Source organism: Lipophrys pholis, assembly GCF_963383615.2.
Source record: "Lipophrys pholis genome assembly, chromosome: 1".
Lineage (NCBI taxonomy): Eukaryota > Metazoa > Chordata > Actinopteri > Blenniiformes > Blenniidae > Lipophrys > Lipophrys pholis.
Window position 1 is genome coordinate 37,580,273 of NC_137635.1, and position 22,612 is coordinate 37,602,884.

Below are 22,612 nucleotides of genomic sequence, written 5' to 3' on the forward strand. Positions count from 1 at the left end.
TTTCCACCACATTTATGCACAGCTTGTACTCTGTTTTCTGGTTTTAACATCTCTAGACATCTATATAACTGCTGCTATAAAGTTTTAAAGTTATAAATGGCAAGTCAATTTCAATAAAATGGTAAGAGGGAATGTCATCATTCATGCAATGAGTACAAGCGAGTATAAAATGGAAATACTTTAGTGCATTTGTTAACTTTTCCCTAAAATGGCTGTCATGTTAAGTTTAATTGAGCTCTTTCCGTGTGAGAAGCAACCATAGTCACAGGCATTTCTCCCACGAGAAAGTGCAAACCTTCCAAACCCCCAGTTACAAGTAAATGCAGCCCAACAAAGCCTATACTCTCGAGTAGCTCCAAAACACTAATATTTCCATTAAGTTATTTATAAGCAAATGTCTGTGGTTCTTCATTGTTTATTGTCATAAGAACACTTCCATCTTGAAAGAGGGAATTTACACATTCTATGATACACTGTATAATGTAATCTACTACATCAGATATACTGTAGTTGTACTTTATTGTGATGTGATGAAAAAGAAATACAAGTACTTGAACCACACAGGTCTAGTTCAGGTTTTAACATACATAGACATAAAATGTACAGGTTTTCAAGTCATAAGCATAGAAATTCATGGTTGTCTGACAATTTAAAGCACAGTTACTGTTATCATAACCTTCTTCATCATAACATCTGTTTTTGTGCAGGAAAATTCAAAGACTAATTCTCAATGCTTTTACGGTAGCCCAATTCTTGATGATTATAAGCTTAACCTAACACGCAGGTCTTTGATGTGTGGGAGTAACTGGGAGCATCCAGGAAAATCCATACATTCACAGGAAGAACATGAAAACTTCACCAAACGCCTCCAGCCTGGAATCAAACCAATCTCTGAGGTGACTCATCAGTTCTAACCCACAAAAACAAATATCTTCTGTTCAATATAATTCATGCAGCAACTGGTTTTGCTCCAAAATATATTTGGCATAAGCATTTGTGAAAATCTGGACTAATTTCTGCGCGTCTGTGTTCATTCTTCTTTACTGCAGATGTGACATGAGCAGTGTCCCAGTTCTGTAAAACACACTAATTTTAACTCAGCTCTGACTTTGGAAAGCTTTAATACCGAAAGACTAAATTATGAATATTATAAATGTTCTTTATGCATTTTAGATTTGCCAGATTTCTTTAGTGAGCAGCTGACGGACACAACCACCCCACATTAAAATTCACAAAGGAGGCCGTTCACAGTAGGAAATAAATTTAAACAAATTGGAGATTGAGCGGAGACGGCTCTGGGAGGATCTTACTAAGACAGGAAAACTGCTGAAAGTTTGCAAACCTTCAGAAGATTAATTGATGTCTGTTGGTTTATTCAACAAAGTAGAGAAGCGGTGTACTGCAGGAGTAGCCAACTTCCTTTTTTTCCCATCCATTCCCAAGACAAACTAATTAGCACCGTCAGGTTGAAGGGAGGAACTCATCAGCTCTGTCACCTGCTGAAATGATCTGTTGGATTACCAAAACCTGCAGGCTCTTTTGCTCTCTGCAGCATATGGTTGGCCACTAATGCTATTGTACACGTCTCTGTATGGTGTCTCGCTGCAATGGGCCTTGTCCCAACAGTACCCCTGTGTTTCAAAGTCACCTTGGTTTGCAGTGGCGCCCTATGAGGAGAGAAATATGTGAGCAACTTGTGATCCACTGGGTACTTTCTCCCCTCGCGTTTACCGCAATAAGCAGTAAATATAAAGGCTAAATTGTAAAGCGAATGAAGGCGTAACGGTGCTTACTTTTAATCCTGAAAGCCTCGTTTTCACAGAGTTGTCGTATTATGGAAAACAGCTGCAGATAATAAAATCAATTAAGGGGCATTTAATTGCATCTTTATTATTAGTGTGGTTTCAGTGCGTACTCATTGGTTCACCTACATCAGGCGTGTTGTTGATTTTACGTCATGCAGCTGTGTCTTCTTTGAACAACAGTGGGGGACTGCCATCATTACAAACGATGTCTCACATTATGTTAAAAGAAGGGCTTTTAAGTAAATTGTTGCCACTGTTACGCTGCAGAAAACGCACCGTGAAATCTTGGTCTTGTTAAGCTATATGCGTAAGATTTAATTAAGAAACGGCCGGTAGATCGGAGTCTGTCTCATCTGCGGCTTGCTGCGGGGGGATTTTTTTTTTTAATCCAGTGAAGCCACTTTTTTCAACCAGAAAACAGTTGAAGATGATGCAGGGTTTCTTATAGAACAGCCCGTTCTCTTATCTTCTGTTCATCTGTCTAACACTAAGCCAGCAGTATAGTTTCAGAGGCCCTGTTCTCTTTATAACAGCCGATAAAGTCGAGCAAAAAGAATTGTGTTTTCATGAGAAAAGATAAAGTTTTTCCTGTTACGACAAGATACAGTGAGACTTACACCTTTACACCGCACTTGTGTATTTGTGATATCTCACTGTGAAAAGGCCAGTCGGAGGTGTAGGGGAGAGGTAACATGTTGATGTCGGTCATGTCAAAACAATGCTCATGGTTTTTTTACTGTGCTCTGTGGGGCTTTACTCACTTGGCCATCAAGTGCAATGAAGTGATACTGACATTGAAAAACAGTTGACTCTCGGGGCGGTCCACCAACTGAACTAGGCAAAGGACCACATCGTTTTTTTATGTATTGTAGCTCCACCAGGACACTTAAAATGATTTACACAAAGTAAGCCACACCTGTGAAGTCAAATTTGGTTTTAATTATTGTCATTTTAAATGGAGAACAATGTTGTGTTGTGTTCAGAAGGTATTCCTCCAATATGCTAAAAACAGAGCATTACATGGGTACTTGTGTATGTTGCATGCAGGCTATATTTGGGATCTATATTTTTACTCCAGTTCATTCAAAATGTATGTTTGTTTTTTTTATTATTTAAATGTAATAACAAATAAAACATTTTTACAAAATGTATTTTGTTCTATTGATAGAGCCACTGAAAAATGGCCCGAACACCGTTCTGCCCATGGGTCTGACATGCAAACTGAACGTTTCACATTCTGCACCACCTCCGGGTCATGCAACCTGATGTGAATATGTGACATTGACAACATTTACCCCATCAAACCGGGTCAGTCGTCATGGAAGTGAAACAGCAGTCAGATGTCATCCAGGTGAATGTGATGGAGACAACATGATGAGATGTGAAATCATCTGTCAGAAATGTAACTCTGACTGAACACGCCCACACAACAGTGATCACTAAGCAGCCATTTGACAGTGGAAAATCTGGTGTCACAACTAAAGCGTCAGAAGTCAGACGATCCATCCATCTTCTATACCACTTCTATCATGTTCAGGGTCAGGGGCGGGGGCGCGGGGGGGGGGGGACTTAAGCCGATCCACGTTATGGGCGAGGGCAGGATTCTCCCTGGACAAGTTGTCAGTTTATCACAGAGCAAATACAGAGACAGACAACCACACACACTCACATTCACACCTCGGGGCAATTTAGGGTCACCAATTACACTAACATGCATGTTTTTGGACTGTGGGAGGAAACTGGAGCTCCTGGAGGAAACCTACACACTTACGGTGAGAACATGCAAAGTCCACACAAAAAGGCTAGAAAAACACCAAACACCCACTGGATTCTAACATACGACATTCATTAAATCTGACCCTTACGGCAGTTATAAGAGAGGGAAAAAAGCTCAGTACTTGGGTTGAATAAGCACAGCTTTTCACAGTAGAAGATGAACCACAGTTCAACTATGTGGCAATAAAAGAAGGGTGCTGGTCAAGAGACAAACAAGGGGCAGCATTGAACCTTGGGAAACAGAAATATACAGAGCTGCTCTTTCAATGCACACCTATGCTCAGTCATGTCACATTCAGATAATGAGAGTTAATTCCACTCAAATTGTTGAAAGCGCTGCTCGAAGACCCAAGAAGTGTCAACTGTCACAGACTTTTCTTTCTATAGCCACTTGACTAAAAACCCTGTCGGACATTTATGAGAGCACTTGAAGGGAGTGAGAAAATTGCTCGTCTATCATAAAGATTATCTTTGAGAAACAATCAAATCATACTGCTACTACTGAACTTGTGGACTTCATGCAGTTAAAGAGCCAATTTCATTAAAGCAAGAGATGAAGGGCGAACCTGTGCTTACATTTGTTTTGTATTCTGTTCATGTTTTTCAAAAACCTAGATTTTCTTATTAAACTGATTAACTGATTTACTTTGGGGGGGGGGGGGGTATTTTTTCATAGTGGTCTCAGACTGTGAGTAACGACCAGACACTGTTGTGTGAAGTGAGTATAAATATACTCCCTCTAACCTTGAAGTGGATAAAGCAGTATAGAAATATAGACAGATGGATATCTATAGTGATACGGTACAGCGTGATCAGCGTGTTTACAGGGGTGGAAATACTATTGCATATTCGGAAATGTGATAAATGTCCTGTCAGGAGTCAAGTGTCAAGTGATATTACTGAGGCCTCACTGGTTACAACAGAGAAGTCAAAGATTTGTTTTTTTTATTCCCCACATCCACATCCGTATTCTCAATCTCACACACTGCGCATTGATTCTACTATCTTGCACCACATTTCTCTCTTTGTCCTTTGTCTCACTTTTTTTTTTTACATGTGCAGCAACATAACAATATGTATCCATAAACAATACCTGTGAGTGTATTTCCCCTGCAAGCAGAACAGTAGTTTTTGTTTGATAATGCATTCAACCTTCAACAGTTCACTATGGAACAAAAGGATCACAGCCATAGCACATTGTTTAGACAGACAAAACAAAAGTAGAAATGTTCATTTATATATATACTGTATATATAAATGTTACTTTGAGACATTGTTTGATTATAATTCTCTTTATGTGCATACACAGGAGCACCTTAATGCCTTTAGCGCTGCACTGTTCATGCTTTGATAATTAAAAACTGAAATTTTCAAAAGTTTATTCCACAAGAAATCTGATGCTATTTGTTTCAAATGTGCAAATAAAAGTCATTTACCTGACTTTGATGATCCTTTCTTCCACTCTCGCAGCACCTCGTGCTAGCTAAACAGTCACTTGTTCATGTCTCAATGTTGGGAACAGAGGAGAAACCGATAAACAGGCTATTCTTCACTTGTAGAACTGAATTTGCCGAGCTCAGCGGCGAACTAAAATGTTAAAATACACAGGTGACCGATCATATACTGTATGTAACCTGGGACATGCATTTCTTTTTATTCCCTATGGATACCAACAGCGGTCGAGAATGAAACATCTGATTGTAAATTTTCCTACTTAGTAGGATGATTCTAAGTGCTGTGAGCGATCTTAAAATGAATGGACTGAGTTTTACTCTCGAAACGTGAGGCTTACCAATCCTGTCCAGAAACCTTGATCACAGTAGGGGAGAGATTTTATTCTACTCACGTTGTCAGCTGACCATGCCCCACTTTGCAAGTGGACGGGAGTGGTTACCGAGGGATATTACCTATAAAACTCAATCTGAATCTGAGACGAAGGTGGTGCAGCGAGTGCAGCTTTGAGTGATCAGCTGCATCAGCTTGTTGATTGGTCCAATTTCATCACACTTTTCAAGATCATTTGAGGACTTTTTTTTAAATATACTATAATTTTATAATTCCATCTTTTTAAAAGTGAATATGGATGGATGGATGGATGGATGGATGCATCGGAATTTTAAGAGGGGTTGCTTTCAATAAGAAATTAAATATATTTTGATTATGAACCAGTACTTACAAACGTATCGGCAATTTTAATCAGCATTGGGTATCACTGGTTGACTTATTGAACATTAAAAGAAAAAGAAAAAACAAAATAACTAATTAATCAGCCAACTCAGAGAAATTCATCAAATCAGCAGATTAATAAAAAATGAAAATAACTGTCAGTTGCATAACTACTTGGGTGCTTACTTTAATTATGGTAATTTTCACTTCCATCTTCTGACAAAATAAAACATAACTTAAATGTTGATAGGACAAAAAATGTTTTTGTATCATTCGAACTGGAGTTTTATGACTGCGCTTTAGAAAATGAAATGCTAAATCAATACAATTACCGAAGGGACCCTAAAAAAGGAAATATTTCATGTTATAACTATCCTGAGATGAAAATGATGTTTCAGGGGTAAAAGATGTGGTGATAACAGTCACCTCACTGCATTAAGTGCTTTTACTGGGATATCACTTTCACTCGAATGTACAGCCACAGAGGGGAATATCAAGGGTGACGGCAGTGGAAGGAAATAGGACACAGCCTCAGTTTGAGCCGGCGCTATTTGCATTTCAGCAAAATGCAGTGGTAGCCGTGAGAGTCAGTTGGAGTGGAGGCAACCCAGAGTCAGCTGCACTGCAGGTAATTTTCCATGTGTGAAACATGCACCATTAACGATGAATAATAGAAGGTGGTTGTGGTTCAGGTAGCATGCAGCACTTGCCCTCATCGGCTACCGCTGGGGCCCGAGAGCAGGTTCAGTGTGCGAGACATAAAAGTCACACCCACCTAATTAAATACTTCCACGCAGTTGCTCACAGATTCCTATGTAAACACGGTCCCTCTCATACCACATCCACTGTTCCTCACTGCACATCAGTGTTTGCTCTTCGCACATCCACGACATTTACACCTGAGAGTCCGGTGTAAATCAAGAACCCGTCAGCACACAAATCCTTCTCTGACCTATATGATGATGATTTGAGGGGTCACGCATCTGAGGAGCAGGTGCCACACTGTCAGTGTGCCCAGAGACCAGGAGCTGAGGCTGCTGTCACTGCCGCTTGCTGGGAAAGGCCTTGGAAGGGCATGGGGGAGAGCGAACGCCATTCAAGTGAATCATCAGGGCCATCAATGTAATGAGAGCAGATTGGTCCTGAGAAAAGAATAAGGAAAAGGGGGGGGGGGGGGGGGGGGGGGGTAGGAGAGCGTGGATGGTGACTAGAATCTACCAGAGGAAGTAAAAGAAGGGGTAGTCAGGAAATAAGACAGAGGAAGTTGGTGGCGGAGGCACGGGCAGTGAATAGACTTGGGGCTAAGGCAAAGAGGAGAGGACTGTGGCAGAGCAAAATAAACATTTCTGTGTGTGTGTGTGTGTGTGTGTGTGTGTGTGTGTGTGTGTGTGTGTGTGTGTGTGTGTGTGTGTGTGTGTGTGTGTGTGTGTGTGTGTGTGTGTGTGTGTGTGTGTGTGTGTGTGTGTGTGTGTGTGTGTGTGTGTGTGTGTGACTGTGTTTGTGACTGTGTCTGTGTTTGTGTTTCCCACGATGCAGTTCACATGAAAGAGGCTGAATAACACAAAGGAGGCCAAACTAGGCACTCAACACTTACGCACCCAAACTGTCAGTGGAAAGAAAAACAACACAAAAGGGCAGGAGAGAAGAAAGGATTACAAGACAGAAGAATACAAAAAGATTTGGAGAAAAGAACAATCTTTCCCTCATTTTCATTCCACCACAACTGAAAACCTTATTGATCAGAGAGGATGTCCCTGATGTTTTCAATGTTGTTCATAGTTTAGTCTCAATATCTAATTAAACTGCCATTTTCATGATTAAGCCCATTAGCTTCTCATTCTCCAAACGCCATCAATTCTGTCATTTCCACTGCAGTGACAACCTGGCCTATTGTTTGCGATCAGAGAAGCTGAACTTCCAAGAGGTCATTACTCATTTCTGGCATTCGTCTCAGCTCCGGAAGAGAGAGTCATAAATTATTTCTCTCACACATAATCCCGACGCCAGAGCTCTGTGTCAATCACTTCAGAGTCACTCCCGGCCCCTTCACGTCAGTTCCGTCACGTCCGGCCCAGCAGATCATTTATCAGTGGGCAATCGTCCGTTTGGACGGGTACCCTCTGTTATTACCCTCACGTCCTAGGCCCCCAGCTGAATTACAATTGCAGAGTCAGTGAAGAGGAAGGAAGCTGAAGAGATGAGCCCAGGGAACAAGCTCTGGGGTGGGTAATTAATGCCTCTATTTCCCTCGTTGGTTGTGTAGCAGGGAAGGAGGGAGAGTGAGGGGAGGGGGCATCGATCAAAGCGGGATCAGGCCTGGGGGGAAGTGGGCGACAGGCCGAGGGCACCGCAGGGGGGATTAAGTCAAAAAAGTAGAATAGAAAAAGGGATGGACAGATTGAGAGGTGGAAGAAAACTGGAGAAAAAACTTGAAGAGGAGATGGGGTCTCCAAGTCTGGCAGAGTGGCCCCTCTCGAGATGGTTCTTCCGCTGGGGACGACTATTCTATCAAAGAGCCTGCAGCTCCGAGTGACACTTCAAACCCCCCCCAAAAAAAATAGAAACAAACCAATGTAGTTCAGTATGTTTCTATCAGACTTATAAAGCGAAGGCAGCCAGGGGAGGGTGAAGCGGACAATTCAAGCCTGCTTTCATACAACAGATGTGACAGACGCCATGAATGTCAGTGATTTACAGAAAATGAGCATCCAGAATTTAAACTTCCAACAAATAAAGATTCCAGAAGCGAATCACTGGGTTTCAACTGTTTCACAGGGTCAAGTCGATAGAAAAGCACAACACCAAGTAATGGAGCGTCACTGGAACAAATGTGAGTGTTCAAATTACCAGAACTGAATCGCCGCTGAAAGAAGGAACAAACAAGAAAAAAAGAAACTATTGATACTATCTGCAATTCACTTTTCCGTTTCCCCGAGGAACTTGGCTGCCACGTTTGAAAAGACGCAGAGCAGTAGAGAAGAAAAAAAAAAAAAAAGCCAGAAGCCATATGGGAGTAAGTGGAGTGACCGTGGTATCCACCATCGGTCCGACTGCCACATCTTCAGCTGTAGTCTCCCTGACCCTGTCTCCGTTTCGCCTGGGGGGGCAAGGCCCGGCGCTGTTGACGATAAAACAAACAGACAAGCCCCATTTATACAGTCAGGTGTCATGACAAGGGATAAACCGCCGACCGCTCCAGGCCTCTTGAGGCACAGTCTGCACTAATAGTATGGGGCTATAATCCTCCTCATCCTCACCATCACCCTCATGATCATCATCATCAAGCGCAGCAATAGCAGTGTTGGCAGAAGCTTCTAAGTGCCTGCTGGGAAACGGACAAGTACTGACTCAGATTGGAGGGAACTCAAGGGCTCCACTGTTTACTTTGCCGTGCTGTATTCATTCATGTCACTGAATTAATCGAGTCAAAAAAAAAAAAAAAAAAAAAGCAATTGCCAAAAACATTGCCGAAGAGGGATTGGGGAGGAGAAGAGAAAAACGAAAATAAAAAAAAATAAAAAAAAGAACAGTCTCGAGCAGAGTGAGGCGGCCATGGCAAGCACGCGGCAGGAATGACAAGAGTGTGGCTGTCATCGCGAGGGATGAAAAACAGCACCTCTCAAACGAGGCGAGGCAGCGGCTGCCTCCTGCGCCGGCGAGGAAGGGGATGCGTGGAGACCACAAACAATTATCTCCATGCCAGCTTTGTTGTTTGTCAGAATTGGCATGCATTTAACGACTTGGGTGTAGTGATTATGTGACACCCGGTGAGCCTTTGGGGTGGACAAGAGGCAGCCAGCCGGGAGTCATTACCAAAGCCAAATAGAGTTCTCGTTTGTTTTCGCATCGAGGTAAAGCATCAACAGGAATAAAGAATAGCTCCAAGATACTCAATCAGCTATAAAGCGTGCATTCCTGCTGAGGGCGGTTTTGTCATTTGAAGATCCAATTATTAAGCTCGAGCATCAAATCACGGGAGCTAACGCCACACGCCGTACGCAAAAGGGTCTGTGAATTTAAGAAATAAATTGTCAGAGCGTCGGCAGCACTGCTCAGATATGATCTGGTTTCTGGTGAATAAAATCACATATGACCACCTGACAGATGGCATGATGTGGGTACCGAGGTTATTTTCTAACAGTGTGAAAATCATAGTGCTGGCACCTTTCAATATTACCAGCTGGTCTTTTTCATTGCATTCGGTCTAATTTAGCTCAAAAGAAAAGAAAGAAAGAAAAAAAATAGAAAGCTATTTTCTTCATTTTGTCACGCCTCCCCAGAGTGTCACCATCTTGTCCTGAGTGTAAAGCTTTGTGAAAATATTCTGAAAGATGGCACAGATAATGGCAGTCACTCTGAAAATACCTGTTGACAACCTGTAATCTGTGTGCCAGACATGGAAATCTGTCTACAAGGGCACCACGAACTGCCTGCAGTGTGCTGGTAGAACGCCAAGGTCACACATGGACCGGGTAGACGAGTCCAAACGTGGGAGGAAAAATAACACACGCACTCACACACACACACACACACACACACACACACACACACACACACACACACACACACACACAGGGTGAGAGGTGTTTCCTCAAAGCGCGAGGAGACAGGCCAAAAGGGCAGACGGGAACAAGCACAGCAACCTGGGGTTTATGAACTGAAACCTTCAAACTAAATCACACGGCCAATAATGAGAGCTGCTTAAGGATTCTGCACGCGTGGACACACTCGGTGGCAGGGAGGAAAGCTTAATGTCTAAAGAAGGACAACACTCAAGGAAAATGTATTAGTGCAGTAAACTATTTATTTTTCTAATTTGTCTAACTGTACTCATGATGTGCATGTGCGAAACTCTTCAGCAAGATGTTTGGAAATACTCAGTGTCTGCATTTAATGACCTTTTGGAGCATTTTAATGCCGCTGCACGCGGGGAAATAATATCATCGCAGCAGCAAACGGGCAAACTACCCCAACGCACACATTCTTGTTCACTTTTACTGGTATTAACATTATTGTCATGAATAAATAATGAATCACAGCAGATATCTGAACGTAAACAGCAGTTCTTGCGTCTCGTTCTGTGATAAAAACTATAGAATGAGAAATTTTAAAAAAGCAGATTAGAAAAACATTCATTCAATCTCACACCGTCACATTTATTACTTCCACTTCAGAGTTTCAGAAGGTTTGAGACCCTGAATAGGAATCTACTGTGTTCCTGTTCATCAGGATTCAGTACAAAAAACAGCCAGGAGGGAAGATACGGTGGTTAAGGTGTCAGTTGAGCGATAGAACAATGCATGTTAATACTTATCAGACACACAACAAAAACTGCAATATTTCATTCCATTGCAGAAGTAACAACTTTTTTTCCTTTCATGTTGACACAGTGAGACAGTAAACAACTTGACAAGGTCAAAACCTCGTGTACTGCCAGACCCCACATGGGCTTTTAGTTTCACACATGCAAACTCAAAAGTAGTGAAAAGAAAACGGTGCCAAAATTGGAAACTGAAAAATCCCTTTGGATGGTTTGGGAGAAATATTTGGTGGGTGTCATTCGCAAATCAAGCTGTTTTATGTTTTGTGAGGAACTCTCATTTGATAAACACATACCGTTTTTTGTTTTTTTTATTCCATCTCAATTACTAGATCTACTTTTTAAAACTACAATAGTAGCCCACAGGTAGTCTGACTTAAGGATGCTTATGTGTCAAATGTAATAATACATTTGGCAGCTTATTCTAATGTTTTCAAATAGAAACATTGTCAATTTGACAATGTTTTTCATGAAACTATGAGATATGTTATCAGTTTGAGCATCAGACAGAGACACAAAAATACATGGAAAAAAAAATTTAACTGAACATTGACATCCACCAGAAACTAACAGTTGACTGTAAATTTGCAAAACTCTTTTGGCTGCAAACTTGAAGAGGAACGTGACATAATGTTGCTGCCTGCTCATCACACTTCAGGTGGCTCATGGAGGTCTTCCCAAGCACCGGCTCCGACAGCATAGTTAATAAACTACATTACCAATTTCCACCTCCAAACTCATCTGAAGTCCAGAAAATCAACATTGCAGCAAACATATAGATAAGCAATGTCTGAGGAAAGTATCAGCAATATAACAATATCCAATATCCAACACTGTTCAACTAAACTATAGCGTTGTGCAGAAGTATTCACACCCCATGGATTTTACCACATTCTGTCACATTACATGTGATTGTATTTTATTGAGATTGAATGTGATAGACCAACACAAAATGGGACATAATTGTGAAGTAGAAGGTAAATGATAAATGGTTTTCTAATTTCTTTACAAATAAAAGAACTGAAAAGTGTGATATGCAAGCATGTTCAGCCCCCCTTTACTCTGTCTGCCAAGACATGGCTGCCCATCTAAACTAACAGGCTGGGCAAGGAGAGCAGTGATGAGAGCAGCAGCCAAGAGCCCCCATGGTAATTCTGGAGGAGCCGCAGAGATCCACAGCTCAGGTGGGACAATCTCTCCACACTGCATCGAACCTTTATGGAAGAGGGGCATAAAGACAATCAAATCAAATGATGGTTTAGATCAAAAAATATTCATGTGTTAGAATGGCCAAGTCAAAGTCCAGACCTTATTCTAATTTAAAATCTCCTCCATGACTTGAAAGTTGCTGTTCAGATGGCCTCCATCCAATCTGGCTGAACTTCAGCTATTTTGCAAAGAAGAATTGAGCAAAGATTTCAGTCTCTCGACGTGCGAAGCCGAGGATGAGACAAACCCCAAAAGACTAGCAGCTGTGATCGCAGCTAAAGGTGGCTCTGCAAAGTATTAAGGGGGGGATGAATACTTTTGCATGCCACACTTTCCAGTTATTTTGTCAATAAATTTTAAAAACAACCATCATTTTCCTTCCATTTCACTATTATGCAACGCATGTTGGTCTCAATCACAACAAATCCCAATAAAGAGTAAAGTGACATATTGTGGGAAAGTTCAAGGGGTATGAATACTTCTACTAAACCACTGTAAATGATGTACAGTGGTGTAGTGGGTTGCTCTTCCGCCTCACAGCAACAACACCCCATGGACTTTACGGCCTTTGTATTTTCTACATCATTCCCAAACGCATATAATTTAATTGGCAACTGTAAAATTGCCAGTAGGTACGAATTGTGTGGTTGTCTGTCACTGTCGTCTTTAACCCCTGTGACCTTAACTTGGGGGGGGGGGGGGGGGGGGGGGGGGGGGGGAATAAAAACAAAAAACAATGTGCCTCTGTGCATATTTGTTTCTGGAGAACATTTTTTATGATTTGATCACATTTTCAAACACAGGTCACCTGACCTGCAGTAAACAGGAGAAATGTGGCACATATAGAGGAAAAGAAAATCTTTTTCTCAGCAATACCTACCGTGTGTTATTTCTGATTCCTTGTTTCGTGAATTGTACAGCTGGTACATTAGCAAAAAAAGGGGAGATTTCAAACTACTTATGAACATGTCTCACTGCGCTTTGACTCGAACGATATTCCAGTGGGCAATTCTGAACAGATATAACCATCTCTGAGAGCTGCCCTTTTTTTTTTTTTTTTTACCAAGTAAAGAATAATGGCAAACCGGTTCACTTGATATCTAATGGCACTGGAGGACAAAGTCTGCATTCAACATTCTGAGAAGATCATTTTGAATTACATCGACTCCATTTGTGGAAAAGAAAAATCAGTATGCAAGTACCTTAACCCAGCAGTGAAAAACAGCTGGGGCTACTTTTTCTCCGAAGTTTCTGTGCTTTTTACGCACACATCTTCTCTGTTTTTAACTCGTCTCCGTGGACATGTGCCCAGCCACTCGCAGGATCTGCTCCTATTGATGTTGCAATTCCCATCACTTTGGTTACCAGGAGCAGCTTCACAGACGAGACCTGCTCATTTCCATTTATCGAGAATCCCATTCCTGTTCCATCTGCTAACTAGTCACCTGTGAAACTAGTTTTTAACCATGCTTTGAAACCGGTGACTTTAGCAGTCTACCCCCATCGCCTTTATTTGTGTTTATTCTGAAGCATAAAACCCGCTGGTGGGGCACACAACTGCCAGCGCGGGTCGTTACATTGTAAAACACCATGGCAGTGTGGCACACTACATTGCACATTGAGACGCTAAAGTGTGTCAGGGAGGAATTAAAGAATAAATTTCCCCTTCCAATTAAAAGACGTATTTGTGCAACGTGCGCGGAGGAAGGGAACATTATCAATGAGGGAAAGAAAAACACTTACAACTCAGGAGGCACAATTACTGAGGCTGGTGGTATGCAATTAAATAGACCTATTTAGACGGTGCTACCCTGCAAATAAACGCACAACATATAAGGACACAAAACAGGCTTTAGATGTACCTCTAAATCCCAGCAGCTGCGGGAACAGATGACTGAAATGTAAACACAAACCGCAGCAAAGCGACTACATCAAAAGGCAAGGATGGCAGCAAGGCTGTACATTTACATGGGAAGTTAAATCTGACCAACACGATTCACTAACTTGTGATCTAAAAAGGTGGAATCGGCACTTGTAGGAAATTTTTTATTTTTTTTTATAAAAGGATCATGACTTTTATATAAAAAGACGTAGTTTCCCAAGGAGCGATCCAAATGAAATGTATGTAGGGCAAAGCAGGACACTACTCCCACATTGTATTAACACCATGTTTTGAGTCATCGGCCGTCTCTCTGCAGCCCCTCGAATAACACCGCGAGCAGGGTGAGGAGAACTCACCGACACCGTTAAAAACCTTCACATTCAAGCTTTTATGCAGCAAGTCAGAGGAAATACAAGTGTGAATCAATGGGCAGATGAATCCTTTTATTATGTGTCAAAATGTGACGTTACAGAACAGACTAGAACAGAATTAGAATAAACCCCTGCACCCACCCCAACCCAACTTTACCTAGTCACCCCTTCCCCTCGTTCTCTTGACTTTCTCAGCTATGCCTGGTCTTTGTACTGCTGGTGCAACATGAGCACGTCTTCCTGGGAGACCCTGGTCCAGCCCTCGCTGTGGACATGGTACAGGTTGACCTGCCCTCCACTGTAGGCGTCCCGGTATGTGGCCTGGTAGATGGCGCGACGCCCCAGCTCGCAGGCCTCCTCCACGGTCAGATCGTGCCTCAGGCCGCTGTCCATCACACCATAGGCGTACATGGAGCCTGATCCCACCGCAAACAAATCGCCACACACCCGGTTCCCCTCAGAGTCGACGTAGTACAATCCTGAGAAGAAAAAGGACAAAAGGTAGGTCAGGAGGGGGAGGAAGCGGAAAGGCGTGCACAGGGAGTTATGTTACTCCTGATTCAGTTGCTGGGCTTTGTCAGGAAAACAGAGATGTGTACGTCCAACAAAGCTGCCCTACCGCAAACCAACACACAGAATCTTGTAAATGCACACGAGCCACGTCCTCCAGAGAGAGAATATAAACAGCTGCAACCTCTCCAAGTGAAGTAAGGCTGGTGGATAGGAACAGCTGCATCCTCTTCAAGTAAAACGAAGCCGGCCGCGGGAACCTGCTGACACGGCACGGCCCACATCGCTGTCTGCCCGGGGACCCTGCTCTAGATCTTATTGATCCACGCGAACAGGCCAAAAATTAACTATCGACCCACAACCTGAGCTGCTCAGGTAGCAGCACCTTGCACACGCAGACAAGGAGCGATGGCATGATTCCATCCCGGGGGCATCAGACCCGTACAACACATTCACAGCCTTCCTTGTATACTCACGCGCCACGATGCAGACATTTCCTTCATTTTGCCATGTAAGCACACCTATTCAGAGAGAGGTGGGAGGTCACCCCCCCCCCCGCTAAAGTGTACAAATATGCAATGTCATGCACACCGCGCACCCTCAATGCTCATGTTGGGACTTGTAAGGGACAGTTTGTGCCACACAATCCTCCCGAGGACACATGCGAGGCATTTTGTTCCATGTCGTGACACACTTGCCAGGCCTGATCCTGGAGTGACGTGGAACGGGTGACGAGCACCTGCCTGTGAGCTCGCCCACAGTCAGCCTGCAGATGGTGAAAAGACACTTTCATGAAACCCAAACCTGTGATAATGCTACTCGCACAGGGAAACGCAGGAGCACATGCATAGAAAACGGTCAAATTTCCAGCGTGATCGCACATCTCCCACATTAAAAAAACACTTCAAAATGCCCAGATTGCACGTCCCCGCCTGCAGAGATTCTCAGCTAGTGACAGTCTATTAGCGGTAGAGAGCCACTCGCTTTCCCTGGGAAAAAAAAAAAAAAAAGCTTAGCATTGCTTTCAACTGGCAAATTGCAGCTTCCTCGGCCTGTCGTTAGCTTGCCATGATAATCATCCAGTGCCTGCCTATGCACGGGGGTAATTTGCCATTCTGAGACCTGCCTGTTCCTCTTGAAAACTGTGAGAGACTCGTTAAAAACATAATAGGCAGGGAGAGAGAGTTGTAAAGGCAGCCTCTTGTGTTGAGTAGCGCAGTTGACGGAGGTGGATAAGGACTCTTTAGGAGGTCCAAGTATAGAAGCAGAGCGGCATCCAGGAACACTTCCCATATCCATTCCTTTCCAAACACACCTGGGCCTTTGTAGAGCTCAATGAGATATCACTTAACAGATCCCGCAACTCAAACACTGACGCCAAAAAGGCACAGCGGCAGATAGGTGCTCAGAAAACGGAAAAATAGGGAAGGGGGGTAAAATTTACCAGGTCCATATAAAGGCAGCAGAGGCACGCTGCCTGGATGGCGAAGACGTGCAGCAAGGACAGCCAAGTGAGGCTTCTTCCACTCCATCAATCAAATGACAGGAGCTTAAGGAGACTTTTTTTTTTTTTTTTTTGAACAGCAGCTTGTGCAGCTGGCTGGAATGACAGCGTTTAGACAGAGGTGAGGAGCACAGGGCGATGCATGGGTGGGTTGCATCAAATGGGTCAGTGTCTGTCATCTGTCCTTCCCACTTCAATTCACGACTGGCTCAGGAATTTAAAAAGAAAAAAGAAAAAAAAAAAAGCAGCAGCCGTACAGAGGAGAGAAAGCTCTTACATCACTCTCCTGAGAGAGGCTGTGAAACTGACTGCCACATGGGTCTTCTCTGATGAAGCCTCGGATCATATGCTCCGTCACTTTTCCCATTGTGCGAGTCATTCTTGTTAATCACACACCACCTGAATAGAAAACCTTTCTGTGCTTACAGGGAGCGCCACGGGGTGCCACAAAAGGTGGGTCCCGTGTCAAACGTGAAGCTGTTATCACACCATAAAGCGTTGACTGATTACAAGTGTCATAACATTTAATGCATTACAAAGTCATATTTGCCAAGCTCCTCAACATCGCTTTTGCTCCGTTTCTTTCTTTATGCAGCTTAAGACACTTCATCAGGGGAATAAGTGCTCTTGACACAACTGTAGCTGGCTAATGAGCTTCCCCCCTAATCGCGATTGATTTAATTTACATGACATTTACCTCACTATTCAATCATTGGCATTGTGGCAAAGCTCCCACACCTATTGAACTTATAGAGGAATCATCATTTCCCCAATTGATTGCCGGGATTTAACACGTGTCATTTACATCTGTTGGCACGCTGGCAGGCCATCATTGTTCACTCGGACCTCTGTACTTTCCAGACAAAGCTGGCATCGATCTCAGTGTGTGTATGGGCATTATGCATGCGACCCAATTGTCCAGGGCCGAGACCCCAACGTCCATCATGGCGTTGCGCTCTCGCTGGCCCGCAGTCCCAGCCCCATCGATTTCCCATTACTGTGTCACTGTGGCGGCCTCTTTAAGCACACCTTCTGTGATGTACGGCCTCACACTGTGTGGCATCCAAAAGCTGCAGCTCAAAAAAAAAGAAAAAACAGGGGAAGAGCAACAGAGAGGATGTAGCACCATCTAATGGCCAATAAAGGGAAGTTCAAGTTTGGTAAACATAAAGGTACATTCAAAGTGGATAAAAAGTCACACAGAAAATACACTCCTTAGCATCCATATGATAGTTAAGGTAAATAGCATCCAACAGTTTAAAGTTAAAGAGAATGTGTCGTTCAATCTGGACTTATGAAGACATGAATGCTCAAGCGAAGTGTGACAAAAGGTAATAAACGCACCAGTTACAGGGTTCAAGAACGGATCCTGAGGACTGTAGTGTGTTTGATTTATTGTCCCCTGGAGAGACACAGACTAACAGGCTTATGATTCTTGAACAATCCTTTGCAAAAGCCAATACTCACACTGTGCATCATCGGTATCTGTTAAGTGTAGAATGATTACAGCTGTTGTATTTACCTGGTCCTCTCTTGTCCCAACCACACACCATGGTTCCCATGCTGAGTCCCATCCCCTTGTACTGGTACACCATGTTGGCAAGCAGCTTGGACGCTGCAGCCACCGAGATCCGCTCCTTGTTGCGAAGCTCATAGATGCGACACTGGCGAGCCAGCAGGCGCTCCCAGAAGCTGCAGTCTGCAGCTCCTCCGGCCATGGTGCCCAGCAGGTACGGGTTGATCTCAATCACTTTCTTCACCGTCTGTGAGGCGATGTATGAGCCCGCCGTGGCCCGAGAGTCCACAGCAACAATAACTCCATGCTGGAACTGAGAGAGGCAAAAGTGATGGTGCAAGACGTGTTAAATAATTTACTGAACGAGAGAAACGAACACACGGACTGCGATAAACATGCCCTCTCCAAATTTTTAGTTCTACCACTACCCACTCACTACATTTCAAACCCAAGTGTAAAATATGTGCATATACTGTGACTGACAGGATCTAAATCCATTACAGAACTACCTCTAACCCTAACAAGGCACTACAGCTGTCAGGAGAGGTGGAACATAAATCCACTCTACCAGAGATCTGGACAAGAAAAAAAAAAAAAAAAACTTTTCCCCATTCCCTCCACACAAACAAGAGATTTTAAAAGTAGTATAGCACTACCAGAAAAACAAAATAGTTGCAAATTCAGAGGAAGATGTCTGCTGGGGGGGGGTCCTCATTCAGGGATAAGAAGAGCTTCATGTTTTATTTTTTTTAATTTCAGAAACAAATCCCCCAAAGAGACCTAAAACTAACCACTGAGATATAGATTTGTATTTAGACTATTTACTGCATTTTACAAAGGATAGAGGAAAGCACTGCAATGGCAAACTTAACACTCATAATAATGATTATAAGTCACCCAAGTGCTACAGCAGGGCTCCTTAAAGAGGCTGTAGTTATTTGTCAGGTTTTGCATTTGTGAGTTGCAGCCGTTTATTGTTCATCTGTTTTAATCCACCTGGAAACAAATTAGTTTCTGAAACTATACTGGTTATCTGTAGCACAAATGAGCAGGATGTTCAATTACGGAAAATACTCTCCACTTTATTAATTCTCCAGTTGCGTTTTATCGTTGGTACTGGCCTCTTAAGAAGTGTATTTTGGATGATTACCTGCACAAAGTCATCATTTCGAGAGTTTGTGTAATTTTTGTTGAATAACTAATATCTCCTCTAGCAATTTCATGCCTGGTTTAGCCAAGACACTGACCAGATTTTGACAGGTTTAGAGTTGCAGCTTGACATTAGAATGACAATTTACACAGAGACGAGCAGAATGAATATACAATGTATGGATTGTGCAGCACTTACAGGCAACATGATAGATTTCAATGCAACTAAAGCCACTAACATCTCAGTGTTACATAGTTTTAGTGACACACAATCCCCCTAAATTGAGTCGCATTAATATATCACAAAACTGATCATATTTATAAGCCCAATAAATTACACTTGCATCGTGGTACATGTATTTTCAATCAAAATGTCATATTTACATAATAGATACTTCCTAAGTATTTGGAATTTTGTAGGTCAATGCACAAATCCATTTTAGCGCCTGATTGATAGAAAACTACACATAGACCGAGGATAACATGAAACAGATACTTTCGGCTGTGTTTACCTCTTCTTATACAGCTGTGCGGGGATGACTCGCTTAACAGGTGAAAGTAATTGCGTGAGCCAGAAAATATGCTGTACCTTCTCTCAAATTCACAGTTATATTGAATTATTGACCTGAATATAAGCCTGAAACGTCAAACATGTATAAGATCACCCGCGATGAGAAAGCGGATTGTAGCCACATTAGCATGCTAATGCTCAATGCTTTGTTTTCTTTGAAGCCTTAAGCGCTATTTATTGAGCACAAGTGATGTGGATAACGTCTTGTGGCAAATATATAGTTTGTAAGAGTGAGGTAGTATAGAGCCAGTGCATCGTTTACTTACTTTAAAGGCTAACGTGGTGGTTCCGTGGAGAAACTCTATTTTCCTCTCGACGCCATCCTCCTCCACGGCACACAGCGGGTTTCTCACAGAAAAACTGAGGCCGTCGCCCGGAGTAGCCTCGAATCCCACACCGCTCTGATCGGCTTCGCGACCGAAACTCAGAGGTTGGCAATTATTATATGAAAAATTCGCACAATCACTGTGTAACACACTAGCGAGAGCCATGTTTGAGTGTCCGATGAGCAAGCAACTTCCGCCGCTCAAGTGCAGAGGCGTTACAAGTGTATATGGGTGAAACCCCACAGCGCCTCCTGTGGCCGCGGAGGACTGGCGCACAGATTAAATAACCCCAAACACTGACACTGTCATTTGGTATACAGAGACAATGAATACAACAGTGCTGTAGAAGAGTCAGCTGTATTGACAAGTTTGGTTCTGAATAAAATGAAATGCTGCATTTCTTCTTTTCGGCCACTCCCATTCGCAGTGGGCACAAGCAATCATCACTGTCCATTTTTATCTCATCCTTTGTCTCCTTTGCTGTCGTACAAACTATCTCCATGTCGTCCTTCAGTACATCCGTGAACTTCTCTGAGGACTTCGTCTTCTCCCACAGCTGGGGATCTCCATCTATAACATCCTTTGTCCATTACATCCACTATCTCTCTCTTGAGCACTTGTCCAGACCATTCTTTTTAATCCAACAGCAAAACCTATGGGCAATTAGTTTCCTGTTGCAGTAGATAAATGAGGGCCAGAGGGTTTAACTAAAATTTTAATGAGAGAACATTTATTTTTTTATTATTCAAATTTTCACACCCAATATGCACTAAAAGGAATCATGCCAATCAATCTTTGAGTTTTATGTATTTCAGTATTTGTTTATTTCTAGACATACAGTATACAGTTGATTGTATACAGTTCATGCCTGATGTGTCATATCAATCTGTTGTTTTGAATCCTGTATTTGATTATCCGTTTTTTCCTTGTAGAGATTTGCAGACATGCAGTATATCTATTCATGTTTTTGTGCACAACAGCCTTTGAAGCATCATCTGAATTGATAGTTTTGATAGGAGTTCCCTCTTGTTAGTCGCTTTGAAGTTACAAGCCTGTCTCATGTTTCTATAGTACATGCTGCTCATGTTTGTCATTTGCGTTGTTTATTCTACTGTTTGAAATATCAATTTTCTTTTCGTTATTGGTTGGGTTTGAGGTTTTCTTTTTTTTTATGTGAGCTACCACTTTTTATTTTAACATTACTTGTTAAGACACAATCAGTTTTTCCATTGGCTGACCAATATTCCTGATACTATTGTGCTGTAATGATGTGGTAAAGATTTATTACAGTTGACAGGAGTTGATGAACTCTCAAGAGGATTTGGCTTTACTTTGATTTCAATTTTTACAGATCCAATCTTCCCTCCCTCCCAATCTGCTTTGCTTCATTAAGCAACATTTGTCACAGTTTGTCTCTCCGCCCTTCCTTTCCCTCTCTCCCGCATCTTTCTGTAATATTCTTCTTTCAAGTCCTCCCTCTCCCTTTTGCTCCATCCTTGGGCTGTGATGTGGAAAAGGTCCACGTTGTTTCCTGAGTAGGCATCCCTGTGAGTGGCTCTAAACACAGCTTCTCTCGCCAAAGAAATTGCTTCTTCTTTGCTCAAGCTCCATCTCAGCCCCCCATCCAGGACTCCATAAGCATATGGAGAGCCTGACCCAACGGAGAAAACATTTCCCTGTAGCCGGGCCCCATCACTGCACACATAAATCAGCTTTGGGCCACTGTTGTGGAATGGCGACTGTGCTGTTGCTGAAATATCCTGGTCACCAACACCAGCCGAGGAGCTGCAATCACTCATCAATGATCCTTGCAGGACTGCTGCAGAGTCACGGTTAATGGTTTCTTTATCCCAGCCACACAGAGTGAGAGCAACACACACATCGGTACCTTTAAAGGGATGCAGCATAAACGAGAGGAGCTTGGCTGTGCCACGTATCGAAATGCGCCGTCGGTGCCGCAGTTCGTAGAGTCGGATCTCTCTCATCAGAATTCGCTCCCACAGCATGCAGTCTGCGCCACTACCAGAAGAGGTGACCACTAAATGGGAGTGAATAGGAGTAATCTTACGGACAGCTGGACAGGCAACTAGTCCTCCAGCACTGGCACGTGTGTCTGCAGCTGCTATCACCCCACCTTGGAAGATGAAACCAAGAGTTGTAGTTCCGTGAGCCAAATGAAAAGGCCTGCAGATTGGCGCGGTGCGTTTGGGAGGGCAGCGAGGAGCCGAGGGTCTGTTGACACAGTTTGGCAAGGGTGGCATGAAAAAGTGCATAGGAACCTGACAACTCCTATCAGATGTCTCCGGTGTTCTCCATCTGAGGTCGTAATTGTTCGTCATGACTAGAGGTGTGAATGTATCCTCCAAAGGTGAAAAAGGAACACACTTGTCAATCAAATGTCTGTCTTTGAGGCTAAAAATATCTTCCAAAGCCATACTGATGTGGAACAATCAGACAGATTCCTCGATCACAAAGTCAAAACATCTCTTTTGTAAAAAGGCAACACT

General features: G+C 42.9%; 2 protein-coding genes across 2 annotated transcripts; both read right to left on the bottom strand.

Annotated features, from left to right (window-relative positions):
* Positions 1 to 14,336: 14,336 nt before the first annotated feature.
* On the bottom strand, positions 14,337 to 21,538 carry psmb5 (proteasome 20S subunit beta 5). Its single transcript, XM_080477026.1, has 3 exons — positions 20,046 to 21,538; positions 18,066 to 18,372; positions 14,337 to 15,008 (listed from the first exon to the last, which is right to left on the bottom strand). The coding sequence occupies exons 1-3, from the start codon at positions 20,268 to 20,270 to the stop codon at positions 14,725 to 14,727; spliced, it is 816 nt and encodes a 271-aa protein (XP_080333152.1). The 5' UTR covers positions 20,271 to 21,538; the 3' UTR covers positions 14,337 to 14,724.
* On the bottom strand, positions 21,285 to 22,366 carry psmb11a (proteasome 20S subunit beta 11a; the record flags this gene model as incomplete). Its single annotated transcript, XM_080465569.1, has 1 exon — positions 21,285 to 22,366. One exon carries the CDS (start codon positions 22,364 to 22,366, stop codon positions 21,494 to 21,496), a length of 873 nt encoding a protein of 290 aa, XP_080321695.1. The 3' UTR covers positions 21,285 to 21,493.
* Between the last annotated feature and the right edge of the window lie 246 nt (positions 22,367 to 22,612).

What these genes read in the sequence shown, in the direction of transcription:
- psmb5 (XM_080477026.1), bottom strand. Translation starts at nt 20,270, where the DNA reads ATGGCTCTCGCTAGTGTGTTACACAGTGATTGTGCGAATTTTTCATAT. An exon ending in CCACCACGTTAGCCTTTAAA is followed by an intron (nt 18,373 to 20,045) that starts GTAAGTAAACGA and finishes TGCCTCTCTCAG; the next exon opens with TTCCAGCATGGAGTTATTGT. An exon ending in TTGGGACAAGAGAGGACCAG is followed by an intron (nt 15,009 to 18,065) that starts GTAAATACAACA and finishes TTTTCTTCTCAG; the next exon opens with GATTGTACTACGTCGACTCT.